This window comes from Nannobrachium achirus (genome assembly GCF_963921795.1).
Source record: "Nannobrachium achirus genome assembly, chromosome: 22".
In the NCBI taxonomy this organism is placed as follows: domain Eukaryota; kingdom Metazoa; phylum Chordata; class Actinopteri; order Myctophiformes; family Myctophidae; genus Nannobrachium; species Nannobrachium achirus.
The window spans coordinates 19,601,754-19,625,922 of NC_137829.1; the positions used below are offsets into that span (position 1 = coordinate 19,601,754).

General features: G+C 43.6%; 2 protein-coding genes across 2 annotated transcripts; both read left to right on the forward strand.

Moving 5' to 3' along the window:
• Nucleotides 1-2,281: 2,281 nt before the first annotated feature.
• On the forward strand, nucleotides 2,282-3,481 carry LOC308308081 (zona pellucida-like domain-containing protein 1; the record flags this gene model as incomplete). Its single annotated transcript, XM_080753450.1, has 1 exon — nucleotides 2,282-3,481. The coding sequence occupies one exon, from the start codon at nucleotides 2,282-2,284 to the stop codon at nucleotides 3,479-3,481; it is 1,200 nt and encodes a 399-aa protein (XP_080609576.1).
• A 4,763-nt stretch (nucleotides 3,482-8,244) lies between these two features.
• Nucleotides 8,245-9,312, forward strand: LOC308308082 (zona pellucida-like domain-containing protein 1; the record flags this gene model as incomplete). Its single annotated transcript, XM_080753451.1, has 1 exon — nucleotides 8,245-9,312. One exon carries the CDS (start codon nucleotides 8,245-8,247, stop codon nucleotides 9,310-9,312), a length of 1,068 nt encoding a protein of 355 aa, XP_080609577.1.
• Nucleotides 9,313-24,169: the final 14,857 nt, after the last annotated feature.

Consider the following 24,169-nt stretch of genomic DNA (forward strand, 5'->3'; position numbering starts at 1 on the left):
GGTTTGTGTGTCACACGCCAGGTCACGCCTACCATGGTTATCCATTAAGACATATCTGGCCTGTGTCCGTCATGATTAAGTAAGGTATAACACCTTGTCTCAGCTGTCAGGGTCTAGATTGAGTTTCCTCTCAAAATACAACATAGCAGCAGCTCCTTTTATTGCATGTTTCTCAACATAGACTCAAAACAATGGCTGACCAACATACGATGCATGACAACATGACACTACCATGCACCTCCCAAAGTGACACTAATACAGTAAGAGGACCATAACCCACCCTGACCGCCTCCCACGTACGGGGGGTTTACCTCAGATTTTGTAACCTGTGAAACGCTACATAACGTGGCATGCCAAGAACCCCGGCATACAGTATTATATACTGTAAACCAAGAACATGCTTGACGTTACGAACAAAAAATTGACCCTTGCACCTTCCGTTCGTACGTTCCCAGAGTTACATGATACGGTATGTGGGAATTGTTTTTATAACTAAACTAAAAACTATAACTAGGTGTGAAAACTATCAAAAAAAAAAAAAGAATAATATTCAAGCTATATATATATATATATATATATATATATATATATATATATATATATATATATATAAAAAAAAGAAAAACTGTAAGTAACTTATTATACTTTGTACTTTGTAGATTTGTACAAATCTAACTAGAAAGATGCAATTCTGGGAAATTGAAAGTATGGTTGCCGTAACGCGAGTCTCACTTGCAAATTAATTTGAAATGCAAGCTGATGAGTCCTGATGAAGCCAGTCGATTTGACATATGGCCCAAGTGTGTGCCACCAAAACTGTGGGAGGAGCACAATAAAGTTTATCCGCAAAGATGGAAAGATATGGAAAGAAAGAAAGTCGGACAGCCACACAAACTAACATAAAGTAAAACATATAAATACATTGCCTTGGTTGGTGCCTTGCATGGTTGCCTCCCCCATCTGTGTGAGAAAGTGGTTATGCAGTTAGAGAAAGTGGTTATGCAGTTAGTTACTAACTGCATAACCACTTTCTCACACAGATGTCCCCCTTTGCGTGGGACAGTGCCACATTTCCATGACTTTTCAGGCATCCCACAAATTGAGACAATGTCCCACATTGTGACTGGCAGGCTCCAGTAATAAATCAATGCACAGGTGTTAACACACATTAGTATTAGTTATTTAAGTTACAGTTCAAAATGAAGTTGGTTTTCTGTCTGTAAATCTCTCTCATTGTCTCTTTTCCTGTAAGATTTGTTTTTAAGCCTGTTAATAACATGAGAAATATCCTCTAGGCTACAGTAGGTCAATAACAAAATTATAGGCAGTATTAGGCCTATGGTCAAATATGACATCAAGGCATTTAATAGCAACTTAACAGCAAACCCCCCCCCCCCCCCCCCCCCCCCCCCACGCACGCAAGCGGTACTTCTGTCCCTCAAATCTTTGGATCTGGTCACCCTAAGTTAGTACTGTATGCGTGTGAAAGAATGGATCAGTGTGAAGTACTGTACACTAAAGCAATGCGTGTAAAGCAATGAGTGTCCGAAAAGACTACAAAAAAAGCACAAAATATATGGTCCAAACGCTAACTGTGTGCTCTTTTTGTCATATTCTACCGCATTGAATTTCAACAAGAGCACAACAAATATTCCTCTTCTTCTCTTGCCTTCTTTTCTCAATAGTGTAAAAATGAAAAAAGTATTTAATTAATCAATCAATTAAATAATTACTTGCCCTCTATGTACATTTAATATCGATTGAATGTTAATAGGAATGACTAACTATAACAGTTAAATATTCTAGTGGGTCAATGCTACAGATGATCCAAACTGGGTCATTTCTCTGTTAAAAAGCACTGCTAGGTCTCCGTCTGCATTGAAAACCCCTGTGTGCAGCATTGTTCTTAAGGAATTCATTAGATACAGGGTTATGTTAACTTACTTCACGAAGCTTTAGTAATACCCAGGTCATAGAAATCTATATTGTAAGGCACGGCCAAAATAACAAGGGAACATTGTTCCAGTTTCTGAAGACAATGCTTCAGATTTCAGGTTGTTGCCCTCAGGGTACGGTCCACACTACAACCCTTCTCCTTAAAATACAATGCAATTGTTAACATATAGCTGTGTGCTTTGACCTTGTTTTGAGCCAATCCCAGTAAACAGACTCACTATAAAAGCCCCTGTCACCCATCACCAGCATCAAACACCACTCGTCAGCAGAGTTGAGAAGACGCAAGAAAGAGCTAAGGTGTCCTGTCTACAGGAGCGGACTTGCCATGTCCAACATGCAGTTTCACATTCTTTTAATTGTTGCCACCATCATAGGCAGAAGTAGCCAGCTGACTTTGACTGACTGTGGTGCAATTGGAGATTGGAGGCGACCAGATGTCAGTGACATTTCGGTGACATGTGGTACTAACACCATCAGTCTGGCAATCCAAGCCTGCCCTGTAGTCTACACCGGCTACAACGAGTCACTGATGATTGTGAACCATATGTCAGACCCAGCCTGCAGGGGAACCCTGGATACATCCGTCTCTCCACCCGTGGTGCGTTTCATCTTCCCCTTGAATACTACCCATGCCTGTGGAAGTGTCTTCAGGACCACCAGCGCTGCCGGCACAGGGGTGTTCTCAGACTTCTCCAACATCCAGACCGTCAACGTCAGTGGCATTGTGCGATCCTCTGATCCCACCACAGGGACAATCACCTACAATGCAGAGCTGAAGTACTACTACTCCTGCGCCTACCCCTTAGAGTACCTGATCAACAACACCCAGATCGATGTGTCAGCCTCCTCTATTGCATTGAAGGACAACAATGGCAGCTTCATCAGCACCCTGCGTCTGGAACTGTTCAGCGATGCTGCGTACACAACGCCCCTGGTGATGCCACAGAATGGAATCGAGCTGAGGAAAAAGATCTACGTGGAGGTGAAGGCCATCAACTTGACAGGCCAGTACAACGTGCTCCTGGACCGGTGCTATGCCTCAATCTCCCCGCTCCCTAGCAACTCCAGCTTCTTCAACCTGTTCGTGCCCTGCAACCGGGATCAGCTCACCACCATGATCCAGAACGGCATCAGCCAGAGTGCCAAATTCGCCTTCCCAGCTTTCCGCTTCATGGAGCAGCAGAACGAGACCGTCTCCACCTACTACCTGCACTGCATCACCCGGCTATGCGAGGTCAGCACCTGCAGCACCTTCATGTCATGCAACAACAACAACAACCAGAACGGGAGAAGAAGAAGAGCAACGGACGACGAGGATGAGACCGACCTCTCCCACATTCACACCCTCACCTCCCCGGAGATCGTCACCCAAACTGAAAACAACCATCAATTCTCATCCCCAACGATGCAAAGCCATGATGAGAATTCGTCTACTGGGCTTGGTGTCGCTGTAGGAGTTTTAGCCTTCGTGTGCATTGTTGCCCTGTGCATCGCCGCTGTCTTTTACAAGAAGCTCAGGAACTAAAAGCAAACCTCCTTGAGCTGAAGGCGGGATAATGGGGCATCAGGCTATAGGCTAAATACTGTCTTATGAGTTGTACCATATCCGCCAGCTTGTCTAACTTTTCTGGTGGAGGACAGGGCTTGGTTCATCTCACTGTTTTTTGTTGGGGGAGATATTTGTTTGTCTGTCGTAGGCTAAACCTTGTAGGACTATTCAAATTGTAGATGAAGAAGGAATGTGATTGAGATGTTAGATGCTACAGTATAGATGTAGATGTTAGTGTTTTAATAGCAACATTTGCAAACTGATAAAAGAAAAAGCTGAAAGTGTTAATGCATGTATGCGCTTTATACGCTTTTACTTGAACAAAGAAATGGGAAGATGGTAATTAAATGGAAAACCGAAAAAAAAAGTGTGAAAGTTTGTGGAATGTTTTGAAAGTGAAGTCAATGTACCTTTCAAAGTATTACTGTCTCTAACTTATTGAACTTCTTGAAAAAGAAAATAAAGGCATTGAATTGAAAAAGCTAAATTCACTGAATCCAGAATCCTGTTTATTCTCCCTATGGACTCATCCTGGTTATATGTGACTTCCACCTTCCCAAACTAATCCACTACTCATGTCCACAAAGCACAGCAGGGCCCACCCACGCTGAAAGCATCTCCCCATGAGAACGTTCTTAAAACACACTGGGAAATGAGATGGAATGAAGTGTAGGTGGAGTCACACAATGTGAAGTCACAGGTTCTGTATCCCTTATTGTTTTACAACTAGTTTCCTAGTTGGGTGTATATTTTATTGTTGTTGTTGTTGTTGTTTCTGTACCTTTATGATATATTAGAAATAAACTGCTACTGTAAAAGTGTGGTCCAGATTCTTCCAATAAAATGATAAAAATTACAATATAATATAGAGCTATCTACTTGCTGCTCAATCAATCAATCAATCAATCAATCAATCAATCAATCATTATGAGGTACCGTAGAACAGTGGTTCTCAACCTGTGGGTCGGACTTCTTGAAACTTCTTGAAAAAGAAAATAATGGCATTGAATTGAAAAAGCTAAATTCACTGAATTTTGGGGGTGTCCCCATGATGATTAAATTATTGTGCAACATTGTTTTCTCACTCAACAGTAAACAAACCAACATAAAGTTTAAGTGTATAGAGGGTTTATGCACATTTCTAAAATGACAATTTAAGGACTTTTTAATACCTCTAAAATGTCAAATTAAACATTGGCCAAATTGTCAAATATAAGAGGCAGAAATTGTGAAAATAGCCAATCTACATGCTCATAACGCGAGGCGTTGTGAGCATGTAAATCTGCTATTTTCACAATAGAACCGTGTTATACAAAATGTAATTCCTAATAGTTGAGGAATTACATTTTGTATAACACGGTTCTATTGTGAAAATAGCAGATTTACATGCTCACAACGCCTCGCGTTATGAGCATGTAGATTGGCTATTTTCACAATTTCTGCCTCTTATATTTGACAATTTGGCCAATGTTTAATTTCACATTTTAGAGGTATTAAAAAGTCCTTAAATTGTGCTCGTCAGGGTGGGGGGTGGGGGGGCCAGTTCAAATTATGATTATTTTGGGGGTCGCGGCTTGAAAAGGTTTAGAACCAGAGCTGTAGAATACTAAATCATGTTTTATTTGGTAGATATAGGATCTATTTCATACCATCAGTATGGAGACCTGCTGAAATGGGTCATGATAGTAGGTCATGAAAATGGAGGGCAAATAATCTAGTACACACACACACTATATAGCACACACACTATCTTGATTACAGTACACTTCACTAGCTCCACAAAAAGTCCAACTAAGCTCACCATCATTGATTAATGTACCCCGCCGACAGGTTGCAGAATAATCTAAAATAAATAAAATAAAAAAACACCATGAAAAGTCAGGAACTCCCTCATAGAACAAACTGCTAAAGGTTTAATTCTGCTCCCCCTCATTCACTGACTCAACCTCCCTATATATGAAAGTCCCCAGGGAGCTGCTAACCGGACCCCAGGCCCTCAGGGCCAGTGTAGATGTCAGAGGAGGAAGCCGGCTGCCTACCTGCACACACATGGCAGTATATCTCAGACCCCACCGGGGCAGCAGTGCCCCGTCTCTGTGGAGCGAAGAGCAGCTTGATGGATGGAAAGAGGATACAGACCCCCACATGACGAGCGGGCTAACGTGAGAGTTTGAAAACGACTCGACCACTGTTTGTTTTCAGTCGTCCTGATTGCGTACGGCGCAATACAGACTGTGTTAGGTACTTTAATAAGTTAGACAGAAAAGGATGCTAAATAGATTTTTTTTTACCCAGGCCATTTTCAAAAGTTTTGTAAATATTTTGCAAAAATGTATACTGTATATTTTTTCATTTCACCTACAGTAGCCTATAAATGCCAGGTTGAAAGTTCCTCAGCCACTCTCTGAGGAAGAGACACTGCTCCTTATTGTTAGGGTGTGTAAGCAACGACATGGCATTCGAACTTGGTTCTCTCTTGTGTGTGAAGGGACAATAAAGCCCAAACTCCTTAATGTGACGGCCCTGCCCCTCTGCCTCACTGTTGGCTTGCTGGCAGCCTCAGTGATTGTCAGAGTGGAGCAGGCCGTCAGCCCAACTTGAGACACCTTGGTTATGGGTGTGGAGGAGGGTGTATATAAGGACCTCTCCTTGAACTCCTCAGGATCTCTGCTTCTCTCCAGTTTTGTGTTGGGGTGCCACCTGGCCTGAGTGGGCCTAGCCCTTTTCTTTACTTTTGCACTTTTACATACAACACGCATACAGCACACTCCACACATTCACACACTGCATACATGACTGACTACTGACTTATTCACATCTCACTCCATTTATTTTGATTATTGCATTAGTTCTTTATTTTTAGTAAAGTAAACCTAAAACTTTAAATGTTTGATCATGTGTGGACTCCCTTCTTTTGCCATGTAACCCTAGTACATGACATTAACCACTAGCCTAAGAGGAAATCCCCTTTGGTCGGGTCTTCAAGCACAGGCTGTGCGACACTCTGCAACACATAAACGCAGAGGACCAATTCTGTGCATGTTCAAATGTACTGTAGAAAAGCAAATACCCCCACAACACTCAATCTTCATTCGTATGTCATACTTCAAACAGAACTAAACAAATAATTATATTTTGGCAAATATAAGTTGCCTGAGGGTTATCGTTAAAATATCAAAAACCCTCCCTCACCTTTCCCCTACTTTTCAAAGGATCTTGAATGAGCTATATGTGAGCTAGTTGATATCTGCCCACTCAACTAAATAGGTCAAGAAAACAAATGGCAGACAAAAGGAAGAGGCTAAATGTGGAGTTTCAAAGGAAACTTTGGGTATTGTGGCAACGCCGCCGCTGTAAGCCTATCCACACACTTTTGGCTTTCTCACACACACACACACACACACACACACACACACACACACTCATAGATATAGGCCCACACACGCACTCTTTCACAGATGTAACACAGATATTAACCCACATCCTCACACTCACACTCACACTCACACACACACACACACACACACACACACACACACACACACACACACACACACACACACACCCACACAACCCACAGCACCACATGGAGCGTGTTATGCACGGGTTTCGATTTAAACCAAAAAACCTGATCAGATCTTGATTTGCTGGTGAAGCAGTCTGGATTTGAACCATTTCCCAGAGTCATCATAGGCAGGATTTGATGTACAGTTGTGTGGAGTCTAGTCAGGGTTAGCCAGGGAACCATAGACAGAGGAGTGTGGGGGGGGGTGTAGTAAGTAGGAAGGAAGCCTATTCTTTCCTGATGGCTCTCCAGTGTATAGGTTTTATATATCGTCTGTTGGGTGGAGACTTCATATGTCCAAAACTGTTTCAGGATTCAAATTCAGTAGCAGATCCACTAGCTCAAAACATGCTTCATGCCACATTTCCAGCTTCGCGGATCTGCTACTTTTCGCAGCAGTAGTTCACACTAAAGCAATGCGTGTAAAGCAATGAGTGTCCGAAAAGACTACAAAAAAAGCACAAAATATATGGTCCAAACGCTAACTGTGTGCTCTTTTTGTCATATTCTACCGCATTGAATTTCAACAAGAGCACAACAAATATTCCTCTTCTTCTCTTGCCTTCTTTTCTCAATAGTGTCAAAATGAAAAAAGTATTTAATTAATCAATCAATTAAATAATTACTTGCCCTCTATGTACATTTAATATCGATTGAATGTTAATAGGAATGACTAACTATAACAGTTAAATATTCTAGTGGGTCAATGCTACAGATGATCCAAACTGGGTCATTTCTCCGTTAAAAAGCACTGCTAGGTCTCCGTCTGCATTGAAAACCCCTGTGTGCAGCATTGTTCTTAAGGAATTCATTAGATACAGGGTTATGTTAACTTACTTCACAAAGCTTTAATAATACCCAGGTCAAAGAAATCTATATTGTAAGGTACGGCCAAAATAACAAGGGAACATTGTTCCAGTTTCTGAAGACAATGCTTCAGATTTCAGGTTGTTGCCATCAGGGTACGGTACACACTACAACCATTCTCCTTAAAATAAAATGCAATTGTTAACATATAGCTGTGTGCTTTGACCTTGTTTTGAGCCAATCCCAGTAAACAGACTCACTATAAAAGCCCCTGTCACCCATCACCAGCATCAAACACCACTCGTCAGCAGAGTTGAGAAGACGCAAGAAAGAGCTAAGGTGTCCTGTCTACAGGAGCGGACTTGCCATGTCCAACATGCAGTTTCACATTCTTTTAATTGTTGCCACCATCATAGGCAGAAGTAGCCAGCTGACTTTGACTGACTGTGGTGCAATTGGAGATTGGAGGCGACCAGATGTCAGTGACATTTCGGTGACATGTGGTACCAACACCATCAGTCTGGCAATCCAAGCCTGCCCTGTCGTCTACACCGGCTACAACGAGTCACTGATGATTGTGAACCATATGTCAGACCCAGCCTGCAGGGGAACCCTGGATACATCCGTCTCTCCACCCGTGGTGCGTTTCAACTTCCCCTTGAATACTACCCATGCCTGTGGAAGTGTCTTCAGGACCACCAGCGCTGCCGGCACAGGGGTGTTCTCAGACTTCTCCAACATCCAGACCGTCAACGTCAGTGGCATTGTGCGATCCTCTGATCCCACCACAGGGACAATCACCTACAATGCAGAGCTGAAGTACTACTACTCCTGCGCCTACCCCTTAGAGTACCTGATCAACAACACCCAGATCGATGTGTCAGCCTCCTCTATTGCATTGAAGGACAACAATGGCAGCTTCATCAGCACCCTGCGTCTGGAACTGTTCAGCGATGCTGCGTACACAACGCCCCTGGTGATGCCACAGAATGGAATCGAGCTGAGGAAAAAGATCTACGTGGAGGTGAAGGCCATCAACTTGACAGGCCAGTACAACGTGCTCCTGGACCGGTGCTATGCCTCAATCTCCCCGCTCCCTAGCAACTCCAGCTTCTTCAACCTGTTCGTGCCCTGCAACCAGGATCAGCTCACCACCATGATCCAGAACGGCATCAGCCAGAGTGCCAAATTCGCCTTCCCAGCTTTCCGCTTCATGGAGCAGCAGAACGAGACCGTCTCCACCTACTACCTGCACTGCATCACCCGGCTATGCGAGGTCAGCACCTGCAGCACCTTCATGTCATGCAACAACAACAACCAGAACGGGAGAAGAAGAAGAGCAACGGACGACGAGGATGAGACCGACCTCTCCCACATTCACACCCTCACCTCCCCGGAGATCGTCACCCAAACTGAAAACAACCATCCATTCTGATCCCCAATGATTTGATGTAGAGTTGTGTGGAGTCTAGTCAGGGTTAGCCAGGGAACCATAGACCAGGGGTCTTCAACAGGGGGTCCGCGACCCCTAGGGGGTCCGCGGAGGTACTGCAGGGGGTCCGCGAAATTATTGCTTAAAAAAATAAAAAAAATAAAAAAAAGATTTCAAAAAATGTTTTTTTTTCTTTTTTTTTCACATTTATGTTGAAAAATAAATCATGATTCTGTCCATTTTGAATGGCTTGAATGCATGATTACTATGCAATTGACAGATTGTTGATATTGTTGACATTGGTTCTCAGTTAATAAGTACTAGTAGGCCTATGTTTAGAAATGGTAGTGGTACGGCCCACCCTGCTCGCTGTAACTTGTACATGTTTAAAATAAGGGAGTATGTCGTAGCCCCGACCCCCCCCAACCCTACGAGGTGGTAGGGGGTCCCTGCTCCATCTCCCCATCAGTTTGGGGGTCCCCGGCCTGAAAACGTTGAAGACCCCTGACAGAGGAGGGGGGGGGGGGTGTAGTAAGTAGGAAGGAAGCCTATTCTTTCCTGATGGCTCTCCAGTGTATAGGTTTTATATATCGTCTGTTGGGTGGAAACTTCATACTGTATGTCCAAAACTGTTACTTTTCAGGATTCAAATTCAGTAGCAGATCCACAAGCTCAAAACATGTTGCTTCATGCCGCATTTCCAGCTTCGCGGATCTGCTACTTTTCGCAGCAGTAGTTCAAAGTAGGGTATTCATAATAATAATAAAGAGTGCTACCTATATTGCAAGGAAAAAACTCCATACTCAATAGTAAATAGTAGATAGTCAGAAAGTCAATAAAATTACGTTAGCAAGTTCATAATCAATAATATATTGCAGATTTTAAAAGCACAGAAACAAAAAATACAAAAGAAATACAAAATAGCTGAAAATTAGGAAGAAATAAAAGGTTATAAAAAAAGTTTTTAGGCCTGTTTAGGGTCTGTGGTGCTCTCAACTCTAAGGCTGTTCCACAGGTGTGGTGCTGCCGAGCAGAAGGCCTGGTCCCCCATGGTGCATAAAGTTGTGCCAGGGACTTCGTGTTCATTTACCAAAAAAAAACAAAAAAAACACAAAAGATAGGAGGTTTCTGCCCGACAGCAACAGTATTCTTATTCTGCTGTGCTTCTATCCATCCATCCATCCATCCATCCATCCATCCATCCATCCATCCATCCATCCATCCATCCATCCATCCACCCATCCATCCATCCTGTCAGTCTATCTGTCTGGTAGTCATCCCATGTGTTTATGCTCTGACTTCGACTTCCACTGACCCTGTGCGGCGTTTACGAATTCTCTGTGTGTGACTGGCGGCCTTAACGACCACTAGCCTTGAGGAGAGACAGCGGGCTTGGCCCCTGGGCATGCAAAAGATATTACATTAGTTTACGACTAAACAACGGGAGGCAGGCAAGTTGGAGGACAGAGAGAGATAGAGAGAGAGAGACAGAGAGGTAGGGGAGCATGAGAAAGACGGAGGAAGAAAGTTGAAAGAGAGAGAGAGAGAGAGAGAGAGAGAGAGAGAGAGAGAGAGAGAGAGACTCATCTGGAGAATAGACTGAGAAGGGAGTGTGTGGACCGGTGTGTGGGAAAACCTCAAACCTCCTCCGTTTCAATCGGATATCTGTTTCTTAAATCCCTGTGATGGTTGTTGAACTCCATGCTTCCCATCATAGAGTGTTTACTTGTGACATTTATTTTATTTCATAATCTTTAAAAGATAGCCAATTTATCGTCCAATTTAGCAACATTTTCATTTCATATTTCATATTAGGCTATATACAGTATGAATACGGTAGGTGTTGTGCTCCACCTCATCAACTCAACTCAACAAACACAGTTGATGGAAAAACAGTTTGCTAGCTGATAGCTCCCTGGTCTCATGCTAACAGTTAGCTAGCTGATTCCCTGGCCTTCTCTGCTCTTAGCAGGAGGAACAGTTAGCTAGCTGATAGTTCCCTGCTCTCATCTTAACAGTTAGCTAGCTGATACTGTAATTCCCTGGTTCCAGTGAGTGACTGCTGAGTTGACATTGAAGCGTATATACAGGTGTACGGTTTCATATCCATAAATCTGGGCTCCCCTGCAGAGGGAGATGACACTGCCTCTCCTATAGGGCTGGCATGGACTCGTATATCACATCATCGGCAGTACGCACTCTGTCTCTCCCTGAAATCTCTCTCACTCTCTCTGTTTTCCATCTTTTGCACCTCGTGTCTCCCTTCTAATGTTTTCCCTTTCTTTTCCATTCCTTTCCTCACTCTTGCTTTACCTCACTCTCTCTACTTCAGGGGTGTCCAAACCTTTTTCAAAGGGGGCCACATTAGAAAATATTAAAACACCCAAGGGCCGACTAGTTCATCATCTCCTGCATGTACCTTGGGACCATGAGAAAGTCCCATACTGTATATATATATGCATCGTATTTAAATGATTTTATTTAACTATCACCATCAATATTGGGCCTTATTTGGCCCGCGGGCCACACTTTGGACACCCCTGCTCCACCTGAAAATGTAATCTTCGATCCACAAGTTGTTTGTGTGAATAAATCCTTATTTTGACCAATATGTACATTTGAGTATGACAGTACAGCATGCCTACTGTACCTCCTCTTCTATTGAGAAATAGTGCTTACTCCACTTTTAGTTCGGTTCTGTCCAAACTACAATATGACAGTTCAAATGTTCGGGTACCGTCAGCTGTTCAGTGCTGCATGCATCGGAGATGTTGTGACTCCCCGAACCGAACCGAATTAAACTCGGCTCTAAAAGTGGAGTATGCATGGGCCCATACCCATAGCCTGTGGTTGGGTAGGACCACTACCGATTGACCACTGCAAAACAAAATTCAAAGGCTTCCCAAATAGCCTTTTTTGTATATGCTCAGCAGAACATTTCAGCAATCACGTAGGGGACCCCGGGTACGATTCCCGCGTGGGAAGTGAAAGTTACGTAGTTTGGCTTAAAACAAGCCGCGGTATGCTTTTTGGAAACTGGTTGGCAGTACGCAGTCATGTACTGTATGCAATGAGTCATAATCATCAACCAGTGGACTAAACACGCCAGACCACTGGAAACACGGCTAGTACCAACTCAACCTGCACGTGTTTGAGCGTATGCGCACACAACGTACTGCACAAACCAATGTGTGCGGACGCATACTGTATGTATGCACGTAAAAATTCCCCCAAGCAGACACACCATGATCACAAATGGCCATGAGCACACACACTGATTACACACGCACGCGCACACGCATACACACACACAGGCTGTTTGGGATCAGCTCTCTTACCATTTAGTGTTTGAGAAGATATTTTGCATTCTTTCAGAACCCCCCCCCCCCCCCCTGAAAAAAGAAATCACATCCAATAAAACGCTCCTAAATCCAAAACAACAACAGCTACTGTAGTTAACCACTTTCAACCTGGTGGCGTTTAAAATAATGAAAATAGACAATCTCCAAGCTCACGGCGCAAGATAATCGATCGGCTATTTTCCACTGCGCGATGCCGTCGCGCGACGAAGGATAAAACCAGGGTTTAAGGAAAATTGGGTCTACAGTTAAGTAAGTGTTGGCAGCCGGGTGTGGAATCTTTGCAGGCGGTTCTGGAGCAGAGCTCTGCGGTGTAGTGCAGTAATAGCATTGTTTTCTGGCAAGCCAAGTTCAGGCGAGCGGTAGGGTCTGTGTGGGCCACACAGCGGCTTCATGGCTGGGAGCTGAACCTTACGGTTCCCCTTCTTTTAGCTGCAGTAGTAGGGGTGTAACGATACATTTAATAGCAATACGATACGCATCACGATATATGGTTGACGATACGATACATGGGCGATATTCATTCATGGTGATACAATACGATTCGATTCGATTCAATGATTTAAAATTGGTATAGTAACTATTTAGCAAAGAAATTAAATCTGTGTGAAACGTGTCAAACTCAATAGTGCAGTTTTTATGTGAAAAAAAATATTATGGATGTAAATAAATAATCACTGTGATTCTCTAGCAAATACATGGACATTTATATTATAACACATGGACAAACCCACACCTTGACATGAACATTACACACATTTATCAATAGACCAAGAGTAGCTATGGAATAGAAAAGTAATTAGACCCCTCTTTTTAGTCTTTCTTCTTAAAATTGATAAGTACATAGTATCCATACAATGGTTATTTGCATTGCAAAATGATTTGATACCGATTATTTGCATTGTAAAACGAAGCCAATTTTGCTGTTTGCATATCCATATAGTAGATTGTTGCAAATTAAATTAATTTTTCGATTCAGTTACTATCGTTACACCCCTATGCAGTAGTATAGTGGACCCAGCTGGTTAAACGTGTGACCAGATATATGTGGACAGTCAGTCAGCTGAATGGTGTTCATCCTTCACTCGACCTCTGTGATATTCTGTCCTCCCTGCCCCCCCAACCCCCCTTAACACCTTCTTTCTCTCCCTCGATTTCTTCTTTTTCACCTTCATCGGGTCGTCATCATCACTGCGTCTTTGATTGGTGAGAGAAATGTGATGACCCCCACACCTAAACACACGCACACACACACACACACACACACACACACACACACACACACACACACACACACACACACACACACACACACACACACACACACACACACACACACACACGCTAAACTTTCGTCTGTCCTTCACAGCACTGTTTATGTCTTTAGCAGAGGCATGTTTTACTTCCTCCATCTCCACAGTGTGCTGTTGTCACCTTGAGCGCACGCGCACGCGCGCACACACACACACACACACACACACACACACACACACACACACACACACACACACACACACACACACACACACACACACACACACACACACACACACACACACACACACACACACACACACACAGACACACCAATGCACGTGGGTGCATGCACGGCACAAGTGAACACAGTCAAATTAAAGAGAGAAAAATACACAAGTTTGTTAGAGAGGAACAGAGAGAGAGAGAGAGAGAGAGAGAGAGAGAGAGAGAGAGAGAGAGAGAGAGAGAGAGAGAGAAAGCGAGAGAGAGAGAAAGCGAGAGAGAGAGAAAGCGAGAGATAGAGACAGTGGGAAATAAAGAGAGAAAATAAAAAATAAAAAAAGGTGGAGAGGAGGTGTTGAAAGAAGAGCATCTGGCTCCAGGGAACAACCAATTGATCCCCATCATGGACATGATGAGTTGGGGTGAGAGGTGGAATGGACCGCATTCCTTGACATTCTTCTACATCCAGTCCACTTGTCTCTGTGGTCGTCACGCTCATGTTTTTATATGAAGCCCAGAACATTTACACTCCACTCTACAGCACCATGTTGTCCTACAAGCTGAAGACTGTTTTTTTGGATTGTAGAGCAGATATCTTTGGTAAGCGACACGCAAAGTAATAAGTTATCACTGTGTGTCACTTCTCTGCTACTATAAGTACTACCGGTAAGACAAAAAGCAGAACGGAATTCGCACAGGACAGGATTCATTTGCAAGTGTGATTCGAGTTGCGGTTGGTTGTTTGGACAAAATGTGGACAAAATATTTTCCCAAATATTGATATGACTGACATCTGACATCATAGATGTCTTACGTATTATAGACCACATGAGGATCACGCAATATGTCCATATATGGGCATTCCAAGCTATGGGCTTAATATTGATGGCATCAGGGATCTCCATATATGGATAGGTCAGCTATAGACATTGAGGCGTTTGTAAACGAATTCTGTCTTGTCCATATATGGAGCGTCCATATGGGCATTGCCAAATATGGGTCAACAAAGTGATGTCACAACAGGTCAGCTATTGAGGCGAGGGAATCCCCTACGTACAAATGAGAGAAAAAGATCGACTTTGCTGAAGCTGAGCAAATTCTTCACGTCAGCGCCTCATTCTACGTTGTGCACAAAGCATCAAAATGAACTAAAAGGATGCACACTCTCTTTCAGTGAGTTGAGAGATTATAAAGCTTAATTGCGTCACTTGCCTAAAAGGACTGAACTGCAAGCTAACAATGCATGGCATTGGTGCCGCATACTCGCATAGCTTGCGTATCAATTATCTTTGGCAAGCAGTGAAGCAACACAACCCAACGTTATACTATGGAGTATAAATTATGCTTTATCGAACACAGATGTCCTCCAGAATCCCGGATCACTCAACAACCCTCTGTCGGTTCCACTGAATTCTCCACCGAACTAAGGATACTACGGGGGTCAAGGGTCTCGCACTGGGGGCGGAAGGGAGGTGAACTGTTCAGTGGGTTTGTGAGGAATGATGCTGATCGTGAGCTCGCCCTCACGCTTCCAGATGCTTTTCTCAACCTCGTGGTGAATAAGGAATATACAGGACTTTATATTATTGCATGAGCAACGGCAGGATGTCTTGTACAGTATGTGAACTAAATTAGAACCACCACAGCAGCCAAGATATGATATCCTACTTTTCAGTTCAGATAACCACGTAAGCAGTAGGCTATATCATTCCTAGTACGACGAATAGAGAAGATAGCCGCTCCACAAGTTACAACAACGCATTGCAATGCGCAATGTATTCATTTTTATTATTACTTATTTTTTTGTATAATTCTGGACACATGCCCATGCCATCTCCCTCTCATCCATCAATCAGCATCATATTACAATAAAGTACAAAACATTAATAAACAGCCCTCTAAAAACAACCATGCAATAAAACTATTATGCGGCAGCATCAAACTTTAAAAAAACACACACAGGACATGCAATGCTGGGCACAATGCACAGAAGGATACATACAATGGCATGCTTGAGGACAGGCGTGTGAAAACTCCCCGTAATACGCGTTCAACCCCAAACCTAACCTGCCGGGGTTCCTGTCAACACACACCTCTCGCAGCCACACCACGCTTCTATGTGCTTTCTGAACAGTGTTGGAGGCGTCGGGGCTTCTGGGTGAGGAGGTGTGAGGTGAGGGGGACGTGGTGAGTGAGGACCCCATGTTTATGCCCCCGTGGGGAGCTGGAGGGGGGGGGGAGGCTGTCGTGATGGAATTCCTCTAAATGAAGGATGGCCGAACCGACTCATGAGCAATGGGTATAACGCACCTGATCTGTGTGATGGAGACGCGACCGACGCGACCGACGCTTCCTCCAGCGACGGCGGTGACAATTCTTCACACCGAGGACCGGAGCGACGCAATCCTGCAATGAGTTTTAGGAAGAAGAGAGGAGAGGATGGGAGGAGAGGAGGTCTTGAGTTATTTGGATGAACAATCACAGCAGTAGCAATAGCAGAGATGATCCACCCTTGTGGGTTACTGTGACTTAGATCAGTGTTTCTCAAACTTTTACATTTCAAGGTCTCCCCTTAAAGGAGTCATCCAGACCAAAACACATATAGGGTTAAATCTGTCTTTTATCATACCCCTTTATACCTGCTTTATTCCATTTTTTTCATAGCTGCCCCTGTTGCTAGATTTCGGCTGCCCCTGTTGCTAGATTTCACAGGCCCTCTCATAACTAACAGAGTGTATAGCCTTTATACTAGTGCGGTTATTTCTTCAGCTTCAAAGTTAGTATTTTTTTATTGGATTGTGTTTACACAACGTCCTGAGACCAACCAAACCGCTGTTTTGACCTCACAGGCACCCTTACTTGTCAAACCGACCCCTCCCTCCCCTCCCTTTCTAGCCTCTCCTCTCCCTGCTCTGGTGCAGAGCAGAAGCCGTTTGACAAGTAAGGGTGCCTGTGAGGTCAAAACAGCGGTTTGGTTGGTCTCAGGACGTTGTGTAAACACAATCCAATAAAAAAATACTAACTTTGAAGCTGAAGAAATAACCGCACTAGTATAAAGGCTATACACTCTGTTAGTTATGAGAGGGCCTGCAAAATCTAGCAACAGGGGCAGCCGAAATCTAGCAAAAGGGGCAGCTATGAAAAAAATCGACTAAAGCAGGTATAAAGGGGTATGATAAAAGACAGATTTAACCCTATATGTGTTTTGGTCTGGATGACTCCTTTAACTCTGACAGTGTACAAATGGAACCAAATGGACCCATTAGGGTCCATTTGGTTCCATTTGTACACTGTCAGAGTTACAGACTTGTAAGGGTCAATTTAGACCTCCCTAAAGAAACCCGCAGATTGCCTGGAATCCATGTTGAGAAACACTGACTTAAGGTAGATGAATAAATAGGTAAACGGTAAAATATGAATGGACATATCAAAGCAACTGATGAAATACATGCATAAAAGGTATGTTTAAAAATGGCACAGGTAGCAGAGATTTTAAAGAAAAGGTCTGTGAACATAAAGTTTGAATGCTTGATGATTGACTGTTTTACTGACTGATTCGCAGATTGATTTATGGATTCATCATGAACGGTCGGTAGGCCATGTGCGATCGAACGTCTGCTTGAATCTTTTAAAACAAATGTCCGCATAATCGCTCAGTCATGAGTCGAGTCAGACAGGCCCACTAAAAGTAAACTAACACCAGCTACAGTAAATACTGTGACATAATACACCATGACTGCAGTATCATCCACATCAACCACACATACACCATACTGTATATGTGAACCAGTGTAGCAGTGTGGGGTGAGGAAGTGAAATGCTGACATGATGACAGCCTGGTGGAAACGGCGTTTCTCTTATTTACGGCCTGCCGACAGCCAAGGTCGTCGCAAAGTCACTCAGGCAAACTCAGGAGCGCTCACGCCAAACACCTTCTCCAATTTAGGCCCTGTTGTTGTTACATGGGGGTCGGCCACCTCGCTTTATGTCATCTCAGTCTGCTGAGCAGGGCGGGTAGGGAAAGGCATGGGACGATATGAACATTTCATATCACAATTATTGTGACTAAATAAATTGTGATTTACGATATTATCACGATAATCTAAATATCCCCAACATCCATTATCATCAGAGATATGGTAGAGAGTGAAAAAAGACTGAAAAAAGACTGTATCAAGTTTGTATATTATAAGTATGTTTTACCAATAGAGGGTTTAAATGGTACCGGATATGCAGCTCGGCACATAAAAGGTGAATTGATCCCAGTGCATGACAGAAGACGATTTCACGATAAATTAAATCTCCACGATACTATTATCGTGAGTGTTTTTATCACAATAAACGATAATATCGCTTATCGTCCCATCCCTAAGGGCGGGGGAAAAAAATATGTCTTTGAGCGATGGTTCTGAAATACGTGGACCTGAATTAAGGTCCACGTTGTTGAATACCTCGATATTACTCACGATATTAGTAAAACAATTGCATTATACAGTATATATTTTTAATGTTTTTCTGCTTTAGTTCCACCGCCTGCCTAACCCAGATAATGAATAGCATATCCATGCATGCACACTGCACAGTACACATAGAATAAAGAAATTAAATGCCTTATTTCCATTTTCCAATGATGGTTTTATTGAAATAACCACACCTGATTACAGATGGACTGCTTTTGTACATGTGCCACGTGCATGCATAGTGTGTCTGTTAATTTGACACATACAGTACACCAATAACTCATTTCAAGCTGTCTTCGTTGATATGTACACCTCGCATGTTGATACCTCGATATCGATACATTTTCAATATATTGCCCACAATGCCCAGTATATCATTCATAGTATGACAAATAGCGAAGATATAGCCGATCCACAAGTTATAACAACGCATTGCAATGCACAATATATGCGTTTTTATTATTACTTATATTTTCATAATCCTGGACATGCATGCATGGATCAGCCCCCATGCCATCTCCCTCTCATCTATCTATCAGCATCCCATCTCAATAAAGTACAAAATGTTAATAAACATCCCTCTAAAAACAACCATGCAATAAAACTATTATGCGGCAGCATCAAACTGGACACACACAGGACACGCAACAAGTGGCACAATGCACAGAAGGACATACAATGGCCTGCTTGAGGACAGGCGTGTGAAAACTCCCCGTAATACGTATACATTACATACCGACGAAGGCAGCTTGAAATGAGTTATTGGTGTATGTGTCAAATTAATTAACACACTATGCATGCACGTAGCACATGCAAAAAAGCAGTCCATCTGTAACCAGGTGTGGTTATTTCAATAAAACCATTGTTGGAAAATGAAAATAAGGCATTTAATTTCTTTATTATATGTGTAATGTGCAGTGTGCAATGCAGGCATGGATATGCTATTCATTATCTGGGTTAGGCAGGCAGTAGACTTAAAGCAGAAAAAGATTAAAAACTATATCATGCGATTGTTTTTACTAATATCGTGTGAGTAATATCGAATATCGAAGGTTTTCCTAATGTCGCCCAGCCTTAGCGTGAACCTCTGTTGCTGAAACGCATCACTGTCAGGTGCAAAGCAGCGGCTGGTGATTCCACGTGCAGACATGTGGTTGTCTACACTCCTCTCAGGCTAACAGTGAGGTTTGGCAGTGACAGACACTGGCCTACACACGGGGAACTAGCAACAAATAAATCGGGGAGAAAATACCTGCCAAAAAAGTAAGTACAAAAATAAATAACCGTATGAATTTAAACAACCTCGAAAAGAGAAAACCTCACAAGTTAGGAAATGAACAAAATCCAACGTTGAGGTGTTTTTCCACCTCCGTGATGTCTAAGCCATATGTTTCTACACAGGCACAGGTCCAGAGCAGTCCGGTGAAATTATGAAACAGCATTATCTATTGGTTATATAGAGTTTCATGCATGTGGCCATCGCGTCCTGTGCACTCCCCGGGAACCCCCCTGGGGCGTGGGCTCGTTCTCCCGTCCGACACTGGGATGGGACGGGAGGGGAGTTTGTTTTACAAGCAGGAAGAGAACATCCCCTCCTCAGGTTCAGATATGACATATCAGATATCTCACTCAAGTTATCTCTCGCAGAGTTTCCTGGGGTTTCCTTGGCCGGTGCCGGAGGCTGAATTCCTCCACGCTCCGGCCCCCCTCCAGAGGGCCTTCCCTGGGTCCTGAGTGGCTGCGCTTCTCCTCTCTGCACTCCCTAACTGATTATAAACCTGCTCAGGTTTTCACCTGCTGCGACCATGAAACTCAAACTGCCAGAAAAAAAATAGAACAATCCAAAAAAAAGCAGTTTTCCCTTCACTCTGCTAGCTGGGACTGTGTTATTGAGCATGACTTTCAGAGACTTTCAGAGATTACATGTGGAGACTGAATGGAAATCGTACAAACGAGAAGTTGAACCCTATACTTTGTTGTATGTCAAATAGCCGATCTACAAGAAGAATATTTGCCTATTTTTGCAGAATGTTTTCCTATTACACACTGAACAAAAAACGGTGCTAAATAGCACTAAAATTGTTTCTTTTTAATCATAGGGGAGCCTCTTTTGTTGAGCGATAGCCACCCTCAAAAGGTGCTATATCATAAATTACACCAAAGAATCAGTTTCAAAGAACGATGCAGGTTCCGTACTACGACAGCAATGCACTATGCTGAAACACCTCAGCCATCCCAAAGAACCATTCAGAACCGCTGATGAACCATAATTGACATGCCCAGAATATGGACACCAGGGTTCATATGGTTAATGATTCAAGCTCTCAACCCACCCACCACTCTCCAATTTCTCGTATACTGCACCCGGCCGCCACCGCCGCCGTGAATCTATTGGGGTACGTTGTTGTTTTTCATATTTTTCTATTTCATTTTATGAGGAGAGAGAAGGATAGAGCTGTAGGCTACTCTATAAAAGTTATTTTAAAAGGTTGTCCTGTCCTCCCCTCCCCTTCCCCTCCCTCTCCCCGGGCCGTGGCATGTAGGACCTGCACTGGAGCGTGTAATCGTAACACCATGTCCGAGACCGGAGAGAACTCACAGGCCAAATTGTCCGTGTCATCGCCCGCTCCTGGCCGTGAAATACTGGCCTCTGACATCATCACCCCTCGCCCGTATGGAGGCCTGAGGAGGGAATGGAAGGGGTTTGGGAGGGGTGGGATGGGGTGTGGTGGTGGTGTTGGTTGGGGGGGGGGGGTGTGCTGGGGGTGTTATGGGGGCATGGGTGGGGATGGAGGTTTGGGGGAGGTGAGCTGAGGGGTCCTGCCATGGTAATGGAGGGGTGGGGGGCGAGGGTGTATGTTGGGATCCTGCCGGGAATGTTGTATCTGTTCAGATCATTAGGTTCAATTCCCCAGATAGGCATCTAAAATTATTACCTGGTTCCTTTCCCCCCTTTAAATGTTGTTTCCGTCTCTCCCTCTCCCCCTCTCTCTCCCTCTCTCTCTCTCTCTCTCTCTCTCTCTCTCTCTCTCTTCTCTCTCATCCCCCACATCTTTCTTCGTTTGAGGGTTTCTTCTCGTGACCGCTTGGATTGAGTTGCTGCGTATGAAGGACTAAGGACACATCCCTGTGTCCGTCCTAGTCCAACTGGCTAGCAGTTAAAAATGTCTATCAGCTAACATTAACCACACGATGAACCCTATAGCATCCTGATCATCGGCATTCTGTGGAAATAGCAGATCAGTGAATAGATTTGGTATAGAGAGTAAAAATTATAGACCGTATGACATCGGTCAGTACTGTACACAGTAGATTTGACCCATTAAGATCTGAATGAGTCAGATTCTACTAAAATGAATTATAAATCAGTAGCCCTACTTCACAAACGTATTTATTTTTTGGGCCGTGGACCCCCATCTGAAAATGTTTTGTGCCAGGGACCCTCAGAAGAGAATATATGTGTTAAAATAATTCAGAATTATTCAAAATTATTCTAAAACCTTGACTCAAGATTAATAAAATTAATAATAAAAGGATTGAACACAGAATAGACAAGTCTACACATGATTGGAATACAACAGCATGGAGTGGGATCAAATGACACTGAATCGGGCCTCTCCACAAATCTGTGTCTTTGCACTCTCCTGGGACACAAAGTAGAGATCACTGAACATAATAACACATGAGAAGAAAAGAAAAAGAAAACATTAAAAAAAGCAGCATTCAGAAGTATATTATGTCAGGAATGCGGCCTGTTTAAAACTAGGGCTTAAACATAGACGTAGAATGAATGACTTCCTAACAGACTCTCAGAGTCTGCAGAGTTGTCCTTGGCGCTGTAATAGTTGGCCAAAGATTGTTATGTCTCCGAGAGGAGGGGTCCCTCCCTGTGCTGAAGAAGAACAACATGGCCGGGGTACTTAGGGAACGGGAGGGGGAAACGACAGGCCGCTGGACTCACATCAGATCTGTCACCCTCTGAAATTTCATGATCCTTGAAAAGGCGTTGCTAAAACCGGTGGCGGGACGAAAAGTCGACGACACGCCGCCTGACAGAGCTGATCTTTTGATGTGCGCGCTACTGTATGTCCCCGACTCACTCAGGAGTGTAGACATACCCCCGCCGGCCCCGCCCCAGCCCTAACCTCGCCCTATACTGTACCTACCCTACCGCTTTTATGGGTTCGGGGGGCGGTAGGGGAAAGCAGACGTGAGGTTGGCAGCTGCGACCCCTGGAGACCAGACGGAAGGCAGGCGGGGTCCGTGTGGCCCCTCCCTCCCTAGTTGGTCCTTTGTAAGTGTATGACAGATGAAATACGACAAGCTAATCTCCCTGTACCTCCCGCGGGACGAGGCCGGGGAGAAAAACATAAGCTGTGACCTTGGAGTTTCAGATGCAAATACATTCTAGAGGAGACATTCAGTCAACCCCTGCCTGACCCCCATAGTTTACTATACGGACTGGGACACGCACGCACGCACGCACTCACTACCTATACAGCATTTTGATGCTCAGTAGGCTTATCACACGGACATAGGCACATATGCATGCACGCACAGGCAATTTTTCACAAGCAAAAAATTACTCACTCCTGTGAGGAAGAAAAAGCACGCACACAAGCCATTATTAACACACGCACAGACTCATGTGTGTACACGCGCACACACACACTCGCCACATCACTCTCAGAAAGTAAAATATGATGTATAGTTGCCAAGCCAAGCTCATGCAGTTTCAAAAAGGAACATGTTTTTAGAGTACGCCACTTGCCACATAACACAGGTTTACAGGTATAAAAAGTGGGTGAGATTCTTTGTCATACGAGCTCCAGTCCACACTGCAGCTTCAAAAAAAGAGAAAAGGCTTTGCCTATGAATAAGCATAGAAATATGAGCTGTCGCCTCATTATACAGTAGCCAACAACACACACATCTCTGCTCTATTTATACGTCTTATATTTACATGAATGACTCACTAAGGAGCTTCTCATTTTGCAGGTTGAAATCCAGAGTTCAGAGAGAGAGAGAGGAACACCACAATCCTCCAACTGCACATGAAAACGATGTCACAGATGCAAATGTAACTGTCATAATTTCATCTGCAAGTTGGTTTGTTTTAGACAAATACAACAAAGAACAAACAATATCATTTTTCATAATTTGGTAACTGTTTAATTAATAACAGTGCAAACTGTTAAGCAACAATAATAATAATTAATTTATTAGCCATGTTAAGGGGTCGCATCAGTGGGCAGACGGGCCGGTATTCCGACACTAAAACTAACCCTAACTCTACCCCTTAACCTCAGTAACCGTGACGAGTAACTAACCTGCCGACGCTAGTCGGAACAGCGGTCCGTCGGGATAGTGAGCGGACCCCCATGTTAAGACGCTTCCTGACAAGAGTTCTGAAATATTTAGCAGTGAACATCTGGATATTGAGACAGATACCTGTAAATAGCTCCTGTCTGTCCGGTTACAAAGCCGTCACAGTTCTATATTATAAAACAATTTGACAGTATCAGAATAGGTCCTATATGCAATCCTACGGATTGCATATAG